This window comes from Petromyzon marinus, chromosome 16 (genome assembly GCF_048934315.1).
Source record: "Petromyzon marinus isolate PM22_M1 ecotype Great Lakes invasive population chromosome 16, UKy_Petmar_22M1.pri1.0, whole genome shotgun sequence".
Lineage (NCBI taxonomy): Eukaryota > Metazoa > Chordata > Hyperoartia > Petromyzontiformes > Petromyzontidae > Petromyzon > Petromyzon marinus.
This window is the reverse complement of record NC_133682.1, coordinates 7,603,380-7,613,455: the sequence shown is the minus strand read 5'-3', so window position 1 is coordinate 7,613,455 and position 10,076 is coordinate 7,603,380. Positions and strand designations below refer to the sequence as shown.

At 45.2% G+C, this 10,076-nt stretch overlaps 1 protein-coding gene and 1 long non-coding RNA gene across 10 annotated transcripts in view; one reads left to right on the top strand and one right to left on the bottom strand.

Annotated features, from left to right (window-relative positions):
- Positions 1–117: 117 nt before the first annotated feature.
- Positions 118–10,076, top strand: part of DCLK1 (doublecortin like kinase 1) — a 72,135-nt gene continuing 62,176 nt past the window's right edge. For 2 of the 9 annotated variants that reach the window (XM_032955332.2, XM_076067464.1), the window contains exons 1-5: positions 4,555–5,175; positions 5,386–5,457; positions 6,306–6,849; positions 8,756–8,908; positions 9,802–9,831. In XM_032955332.2, coding sequence (XP_032811223.1) covers positions 6,456–6,849; positions 8,756–8,908; positions 9,802–9,831 — 577 coding nt within the window. In that variant the 5' untranslated portion in view covers positions 4,555–5,175; positions 5,386–5,457; positions 6,306–6,455. Of the gene's footprint in view, positions 213–4,554; positions 5,176–5,385; positions 5,458–6,268; positions 6,850–8,755; positions 8,909–9,801; positions 9,832–10,076 lie in introns of those variants that run through there. The other 7 variants (XM_076067463.1, XM_032955335.2, XM_032955339.2 and 4 more) reach the window with 7 other exon arrangements.
- Positions 1,454–4,420, bottom strand: LOC142924745 (uncharacterized). Its single transcript, XR_012941823.1, has 2 exons — positions 4,292–4,420; positions 1,454–1,772 (listed from the first exon to the last, which is right to left on the bottom strand). It is a non-coding gene; the product is annotated as an uncharacterized LOC142924745 (long non-coding RNA).

The following is a 10,076-nucleotide window of genomic DNA, read 5'->3' as shown; positions in this document are numbered from 1 at the left end:
CCGGGCGGCCGCTCTCCATTGGCCCAGACGCGGGCACGTGACGGCAGGCGACGCGCACGTGCCTTATACTGTATTGACGTCATCCATTCATTCATTCATCCTCTTAAATTAAGATTTATTCATACAGCTATTCTCTAGCCACTGTTAGGTGAACGTATTGCGATAACCACGGTTGTTTAGACCCCCCCCCCTCCCCCGTAATAATGACAACGGTGAGTAATGCATTTTTGTTTTATTTATTCTAAAACGCCGAGATGGGTCGCAACACGCGACAGGATTTCAGGACGGATCCTGGATTGCGATGTTTAGGCAATTATCTTTTTTTAAGGAAAAATAATTACAGATTATATATCGCCTTTCGCAAAATCTCAAGGCCCTTTATATCAGTGACAATGGGTGTGGGGATGGGAAGCAAGTGGCTGAGTTATAACAGAAAATGCCTTCTGGTTTGCGTTGTTTTCCTATCACAGAAACAAACGTGATCGACGTTTTGTGCAATGTCCCGTTGTCACACAGTGGACGATAGAATGCTGCACATTCACTATCTCGTTCCATCCATTTGGTTATTTTAAAATACTTGCATAAAGTGTATTTGGAACGCAGTGGGTCGCATACGTAGTGTTGTTTCTATAAAAGCAATGTTAATGGGGGGGTTCTTTTTTAAACCATGACAATTTACAATACTGGTGATGTATTGCAGTCGAGTAATAAAACTTGATGTGCAATCGAAGCCATGATGTCGCGTAGTGGACTGGGAGATCGGAGAGAGGAGAGACGACGAGAGGAAGCAATGAGATGGGATGCAAGAGTGAGAGGGGCTGGCGGAAAGCAGCAGGGATGAGGAGTGAACATTCGGACCGAGAAGAGGAGAGGGGGGACGGTAAAACAGAAGAGAGACCGGTGGTGAGGAAAGCGCATAGGGGAGACAAAGAGAATATGAGATTCTGGAACAGGGAGAGAGAAGGGAACGGGAAGGCGGAGAGAGATGGTGAGTCAGGGGAACGGTGACAGCGAGTGAGGAGGATGCGGAGCGCAGAGGGATTAAGGAGAGATCGCGGCAAGACGGGGAAGAGAAAAGAGGACAGCGGAGGGAGGGGGTACCCAGAGAGGATGGAGGACGGAGGAGAGAGACGGAGAAAGCGGCATGAGAGAAGGGGGACGCTCGATAGAGGAGAGATAGCGGGCAATCAAGAGACAATGAGACGTGGCGCAGAGCGAGAGGGGGCCGCTGCCCCACGGGACCCGCATCGCTGCCCACGCCGCAGCTGCGTGAGCGCTGCCGGCCCCTGGCCCCCTGCCCCCCCTGCACGGCACAGCTGGCACCGCACACCAGAGCACACCCACGGGCTCACTCACACAGCCAGTGATGACCACTGTATCCCACACAAGTTAACCCCATAACACCTGGGTAGTACACAGCCTCCTGCTTGACAGTTTACACGCCCCCAATGTGCACCTAGGCTGGCACAAGCGCTGCGGTTTTCGTCGCCGTCGTATTGATGAATGGTGGCTGTTGTTTAGTAGGGTACTTGTAGACATTCGCGTATTGTCTTCAGTCCCGTTTATCTCGAATCGCATGCAAGCCTTTCGCTGAGCCACGTTGCCTTGAAATTCGGCCCGGTCAACAAAAAGTGGGGAAGCCACGCGGACTGGGTGAGCCGGGTTAGAGCTGCGCCTGGGGACCGGGGAGGACCTACCCGGTGCTGTTGTGGAACTTGGGCTTGAAATGTGGTCAGGAGATGTGGCTCTGCCGTGGATGGATTCTTGCAAGGCTGTAATTATAATATATTATTGGGGGGGGGGGGAGGACATATCTCCCCCCCCCCCCAATATATTGCTATCAAAAATATTTTAAAATAATCATTTTTTATGCTATGTAGATTAAAAACAACAATGCATAGATTTCTGTTTATATGATTGTGGTTATGGTTGTACTTTATTAATCCCTAATCTCTGCCATTACATACAATGAAACAAGAAAAAAAACAGCAATGTAATACAATACACTATTAGACATTATTGTAAAAAAAATAAACAAAAAGTCCATCCCATTTGTTGGTTAATTTTTTTTAATATTTTAGGCAGAAAATTCGTTTTCAAATTTAGATTTTTTTTCTCTGGGTGGGGGGGGGGGGTGACCCCCTGGAATATTTGGTCCCCCCCCCCAATGTTGACTCCATGGCTATGGACTTGGATTCTTGAATCCATTTGCGGTAGCGTGGATTTTCTCCGGTTCTCACCCCAGTTTGTTTCCATTTGTCGCTCCCCCCGTTAATAAAATGATCCAAACGTCTCAATCAATGCAGCACACTGCTGGAAAAAATCAAGAGCCTCAGGATTTCTTGGGAAAATGTGTGTGTGCGCGCGCTTGTGTTTGTGCAACTACATAACTAGAAAATATTTGGTTCTTTCGGTAAAGTCACGTAGATAGAAAAGTGAAAAAATAAAGAATAAAAAGAATAAATAACCAAAAAACCACTAATGTAGACTGTAGACTGTTTGTTAATCTGAGTGAGTGTACTGGCAGTCTATAATGTAGACTGTAGCCTGGTTATTAATCTGAGTGAGTGTACTGGCAGTCTATAATGTAGACTGTAGCCTGGTTATTAATCGGAGTCAGTGTACTGGCAGTCTATAATGTAGACTGTAGCCTGGTTATTAAGCTGAGTGAGTGTACTGGCAGTCTATAATGTAGACTGTAGCCTGGTTATTAAGTTTGGTGAGTGTACTGGTAGTCTATAATGTAGACTGTAGTCTGGTTCTTAAGCTGGGTGATTGTACTGACAGTCTATAATGTAGACTGTAGCCTGGTTATTAATCTGAGTGAGTGTACTGGCAGTCTATAATGTAGACTGTAGCCTGGCTATTAAGCTGGGTGAGTGTACTGACAGTCTATAATGTAGACTGTAGCCTGGTTATTAAGCTGAGTGAGTGTACTGGCAGTCTATAATGTAGACTGTAGCCTGGTTATTAAGCTGGGTGAGTGTACTGGCAGTCTATAATGTAGACTGTAGCCTGGTTATTAATCTGAGTGAGTGTACTGGCAGTCTATAATGTAGACTGTAGCCTGGTTATTAAGCTGAGTGAGTGTACTGACAGTCTATAATGTAGACTGTAGCCTGGTTATTAAGCTGAGTGTACTGACAGTCTATAATGTAGACTGTAGCCTGGTTATTAAGCTCAGTGAGTGTACTGACAGTCTATAATGTAGACTGACAGTCTACATTATATGTACTGACAGTCTATAATGTAGACTGTAGCCTGGTGATTTAGCTCAGTGAGTGTACTGACAGTCTATACTGTAGACTGTAGCCTGGTTATTAAGCTGGGTGAGTGTACTGACAGTCTATAATGTAGACTGTAGCCTGGTTATTAACCTGGGTGAGTGTACTGGCAGTCTATAATGTAGACTGTAGCCTGATTATTAAGCTGAGTGTACAGGCAGTCTATAATGTAGACTGTAGCCTGGTTATTAAGCTCAGTGAGTGTACTGACAGTCTATAATGTAGACTGTAGTCTGGTTATTAAGCTCAGTGAGTGTACTGGCAATCTATAATGTAGACTGTAGTCTGGTTATTAAGCTCAGTGAGTGTACTGACAGTCTATAATGTAGACTGTAGTCTGGTTATTAAGCTGAGTGAGTGTACTGACAGTCTATAATGTAGACTGTAATCCTGGTTATTAAGCTGGGTGAGTGTACTGACAGTCTATAATGTAGACTGTAGTCTGGTTATTAAGCTCAGTGAGTGTACTGACAGTCTATAATGTAGACTGTAGCCTGGTTATTAAGCTGGGTGAGTGTACTGACAGTCTATAATGTAGACTGTAGTCTGGTTATTAAGCTGAGTGAGTGTACTGGCAGTCTATAATGTAGACTGTAGCCTGGTTACTAAGCTCAGTGAGTGTACTGACAGTCTATAATGTAGACTGTAGCCTGGTTATTAAGCTCAGTGAGTGTATTGACAGTCTATAATGTAGACTGTAGCCTGGTTATTAAGCTCAGTGAGTGTACTGACAGTCTACAATGTAGACTCTAGTCTGGTTATTAAGCTCAGTGAGTGTACTGACAGTCTATAATGTAGACTGTAGTCTGGTTCGGTAAAGCCACGTAACCAAAGAGTATACTACATTATTTATACCCACGTGACTTTACCGAAAAAACCAAAGAGTATGCATTCCTGCAGTCACGAAAGCTTCAAATCTAGAAATACTGCAGTATGATAAATTAATCCACTGCTGGACGATCGCCACGCCGTGTATGGCTCATATAAGTCATTAGGCCATACTTCACCTTGCTGGTGCCCGAAGGTGCGGAGCATACACGTTGAGGGATGAATAGACGTTCAGTACAACGATGGATTTATCTGCACTTGCCTATTCAGGGGGTGCTACGTAGAACCCACACGTGTGTGTGTGTATATATACTGTACAGTGCTGCAAACACAGCTCACAGTTAGCACGTGTGCACGTGCCATTTCCGCAACACGAATGGGCATGAACTTGGTGCTTAGTGATGATCTTTAGTGGTGCGAGGCAAGAAGCGGGCACCACACCGACCTGCAGATTGTGCAGAGGACACGTGGATATCAGGGGAGCCGCGCCCAGACACGAACCACATAACCCCCATCCATAGACCCTGCCGCTCAGCATCTCATCCACATCTGCAGCAGCAGCATCATCAGAAGCAGCAGCAGCATCATCAGCAGCAGCATCATCAGAAGCAGCATCAGCAGCAGCATCAGAAGCAGCAGCAGCCGCATCATCATCAGCAGCAGCATCATCAGCAGCAGCATCTTCATCAGAAGCAGCATCAGCAGCATCATCATCAGCAGCATCATCAGAAGCAGCAGCCGCCTGCACCGCGCTCTGCGTCAATTTTTTTGCGTTTCTTTCTTTAAGCAACAACAACAAAATCCATCGCGACCTTGCCGCTTATTTTATATTGCTCTATCACCAATAGCCATCATCTACACAGACGCGCAGTGTACAATCACTCGACGTTGCATGCTGTGTGTACGTATGCACGCCTGGTTTAATGGTGATTACTGGTGGATGTTGTTGAAGCGCGGCTAGAATTGCATTCCCCTCCTTTCGTCGTCTTCATCTTCATCATCATCACCCTCCTCCTCGTCGTCTTCATCATCATCACCCTCCTCCTCGTCGTCCCCCACGAAGGTTTGTGTTGTACGCTCGCGTCCCCACCCACCCCCCGTCTGTCTCTCTCTCACACACATCATAGCCATTGTGTGGCGTGTGGTTGAAGGAAAGGCAGAGAGAGAGAGGAGGGAGGAGACGTAGGGAAGAGAAGAGAGAGACGAGAGAACAGAGAGACTAGAGAACGGGGTGGGTGAGTGCTCTCTCCATGTACTCGTGCGTGTCTTGCAGGGAGCAGAAGGGGCGAAGACTTCGCAGCTGAGACGATCGCGTCCTCCCTCCTGCGTCGCCGTGCACAGCTAGGTGAGTGTGCATGTCACCATGCCCTCGTCAATCATCCAATTGTTGTGTATGCCCTATTACATACCGTGCTATATATTATTATTGTGTGTTTAACTGGAGACATCGTGGCGTTTCATTTAACGGAGAACCCATGCAGAGTAAATGTTTTTTTCCCCCCATGTAAAATATTTGGCGTATGTCACGTTGAACACTATACAGTATTCATATGGTATCGTTTTATGATTCAACGATCCATACGGGATCCGCGTTTGAGATAATTTCGTTGCTCCCGTCTCCTTGGTGGTCATTAAGCATGGAGGTGTCCGTGAAAATATAAAGCCAGCTATAAATAATAATAATTGAATACACACTTATACGACAGCATATATTTTGTCTTCTTTTTGTTATGTACATGGGTTGTTATAATTCATTTGTTAACATTTCTTCTCACATGGTGCTTTATTTTTAATACAATACATTAATTCCAATGAAATCAATTATTGACATGCCGTCCATTTTTGTGTCACGTCAGTGAGCTGTATTATAATGAACGGTTCTTTATTAAAAAAAAATCATACATAATACAATTAACGTAGTGATTTGGCTGAGCAGTGTTGTGCTCTTTAGTGATTCTGCAACATTTGCACGTTACTATCCGGAACATCGTATAGCGTTTCCTGTACTCTGTGCGTTGTTGATGCCCTCCATCTCAACGGTATATTTTTTTGGGGGGGGGGGGTCATTTAACTTTTTCAAAACATCCCATTGCCAATGATAATAATTGATCCACTGATTACACAGCGTTCGAATTCCCACATTGCCTGCAACGCAGGTGTGTGCGCGCGCGCGTGTGTGTGTGTGTCTTGTAGGCGAACGCTTCAACGTCGTCTCTCTCTCGTAGGAGAGAACGTAAGGAGGAAAAAGAAGACGTAAGTAAAAGGAAGGGGGGGGGGGGGTAAGCCGGCTGCTTGGGCCCGGCGAGCACCAAAACAAGCGAGAGGAGCGAACGAGAGGGAACCATGTCCCACGCGTACGACCGCGACCTCGAGTTCGAGCACTTCGCCGAGCGCGACAAGGGCCGCCGCCGCCGCAACTCCCGCGGCTCCTCGCGCGGCCTCAACGGCCTGCCAAGCCCCGCGCACAGCGCGCACTGCAGCTTCTACCGCACGCGCACGCTGCGCGCACTCAGCACCGAGAAGAGGGCCAAGAAGGTGCGCTTCTACCGCAACGGCGACCGTTACTTCCGCGGCATCGTCTACGCCGTGTCGCCGGACCGCTTCCGCTCGTTCGACGCGCTGCTCGAGGACCTGACGCGCACGCTCACGGACAATGTGAACCTGCCGCAGGGCGTGCGCGCCATCTACACGTGCGACGGCAGCCGCCGCATGCTCACGCTGGACGAGCTGGTGGAAGGTAAAGCTCCGCCGACTGACACTCTGCAAAAAAGGCGCGAAACCCCTTCCGCGATTGGCCACCGGCGTTTGTTTTCAAGAGTTCAAAAATTGTGTGTACGCACGTAGGCCATGTTGATGAACGTGTCGAGGAACGACAGCGGTGCGTGTGAAGGTGCTGGGGAAATTGTTTCGGGGGAACCGTGGAAGATGGGGAGGCATTCATCCAGCGTCATTGCTGATTCTGAGTTGGGTTTGAGTGGCTCCTTTTGAGGATTGTGTGATTTGTTAATTACAGCTTTCGTCATATGTACATCCAATTATTGGGATATGGTAGGGATATTTGTAGATCGACATGAGGGTGTTTTGTACAACAAATATACAAGGATTGAACTGATATTATTATTATCTGTACTATGGTTTTGTCTGTTGTCAAATTTGGTTTTCCCTAGCAGCACATGTTATATAATGTTAGTGTCTTTAACAGCCACTTCGATGAAGGAATTTAGCACCCTGTTTTAAAATATACTGAAATTTTGTAACCACAAACTTGTGCATCTGTAGTAAGCACCACCTTCACATATACATGTATATCGGTATATTTTAGGTACTGAATATATTGTATGTATAACACATTGATCTCTTGACAAAGCATCAATCACATACCACGACTGCATGGTGGCAATACTCTAAATGCAGTCTTCGAGACACCTAGAAACTGTCAGTAACAGTGGACCGCAATAACGCGGGTGAATACATCTATAATCGTAGATAAATTATTCGCCTATATCCAAATCATCTTGAACACATCAAATTTCGGTGGATCTTGGAAGATAAACTGAGCTAAGCTTGATTCAATACACTATGGCTTTCTAGGTGTTGGAGTTGTGGGGCTGCACAATGTCAATGAGATGGCAGCGCTGCATGTCACCCCCTATAACATGCTTGAGTGTCCTCCAGGTTCCTTGATTTTCCTTGCACATGCCAAATGCACATAAATATTACTGGCCAAACATCACAATGCAGGACCGTCCTACAAAATGCATTTTGATATTGAGTGAGGCTTTTCAAGCTAATTGTTATGATTTTAATCAGTCTCAGGTCCCAGGCAGAGTGTAGTGGTCCTCGTAATTAATTGCCAGGAAACCCTCACGCCATGATGAATGCAGGCTGATATTATGATGTCTAAAATCTGCCTGCATCATGCGCCTCCAGGTCAGCCTCGGTCTGCCCTTGGGTTGCTTCCAATCCCGAGGAAGGCCATCAAGTAACCTTTTGCAAATTGATGTGGTACAACTACAAATTATTAAAACATCCCAATTTTTTGTTGGTATTGTGGGGAAATTATAGTTCAGTTCCCACGATTTAGCAATGTTATCATCACTACTTAACAAAACTGTCACCACCGTTCACAAGCACTTCAAATGCTGGCGTGGGTGGTGACAGGTTTCATGTATTTTTGGCAAGGATTTTGGAACATTTCATGCCGTATTCTCTCCTTTGAATGCTATTCGCTTTGGGACTCTCAAAGCTGGTGACATTTACTTGCATATATGTAATAAGTATCTACAATGCCAAATAACAGACAGTAATACTTGTGATTCCATAGCAAGGACCAGTAATGCACACTTAATAACGTGATTATAATTCCCGCAAGATTTTACACTTTCAAAGAAAACTCCCCTTTGAAATGAAATATAAGCAATATTTAGCATTCGATGATAATGACACCTATGGGGCAGATTCATATACCACCTCAATATCTTGGAATTTTGTGAGATATGGAACAGCCTGTCATATTGTGGAACATTGTCATATTGTGGAATGTTAAATCATATTGCGGAACGTCGTGTATCCTGTCAAATTGTGGAACATTGGATAATATTGTGGAACATATCTGTGTGTTGTGTGTGATTCACACTCGGCAGGCGAGAGCTACGTGTGTGCTTCCAATGAGCCGTACCGCCGGCTGGATTACACCAAGACGCTAAATCCTAATTGGTCGGTGAACATCAAGTCCTCGGGTGGGAAGGCACAGAGTGCGGCGGGCTCCAGCCGGCAAGCTGTGGCAGGTGTCTCCAGTAAGTCAGCTGCTCATAATACACATAACAGGTGGCTGGCTTGTGGTTTCTTAGGGCTGGAATTCAATGTTATTTCTGGTTAAAAATGTGTCACTTTTTAATGTCATAATCTTAATTGCAGTGGACAGCCACAAATGGTAAGGAGAGGCCATTAGTAGAGGTTGCACTTCTCTCTCTGCTTAACTATCCTTGCCTGTAACATTTCGCAATGTTGGTCCCTGAGGTGGCTGGATGGCTCAAGGGTGGAAGCACTGAGTCAGCATGGCTGCAAGCCTAGCTTCGCAGCTTAGTTTCAGCCACGCCATGATTTAAAGTAGTTTGCAACTGCAGTGAGTTGATTTTCTCGTCCCGGTCACAAATGACTACAAAAATGCATGGCATTATTTGTAGTTTTTCACTTAATTTGGATCATTTTCATTTTCGAATTTAATAAAATGAGTTTTACTCATGTGCAAAAACGTTTAACGTATGAATACGTTGGAAAATACGCCCCCTAGTGTGTGGATAGCAAAGGTTACTTTCAAAAGCAGTACAGGACTATGAAATCGCCTTCTGTGGGACATTTTCTAACACAGGGTGATGCACTGCTCTGATATCGTTTTCAATGGACACTTGGTCTCATGACATGATGCGGATAGTACAATTGGAATACAAAAAGGACAAAAATCCCCCCCCCCCGAGTAGGCCTCCCAGCCTTGTTTGAGCATGTGTGACACCAAATTGGGAGCGTTTACCTTTGCCTCATCCTTCCTACGCACCTGGTTATCAAGCCTTGGACAACATACCTGCTTCTCTGCTGCATGGCATGCAGACTAATGCTCCTCCGTGACTGCTTGCTGGCATTTTGTTGCAATCCTTGAAGACCTTTTTTGTTTGTTTGAATGCTATTTCAGATCCAGTTGATGCCCAGATTGATTTTTTTGGTAAGTATTGTTCTTAGTTTGAGCACCTTTGCAGCAAGTGAACATTTTGTAGAGACATGTATGTGTGTTTTTTCTTTTGAGGTAGCTGTAATTTGGTATTTTGGGGCTGTCATTGAATGTTATTTCTGGTAAAACTGTCACTTTTTAATATCATAATCTGAATTTTAATGGACTACTTAAAATGTTAATATATCTTGGATTTTTTTTCTCAAATTGAGTTTCTCTATAGCATTGGACATCTTTCC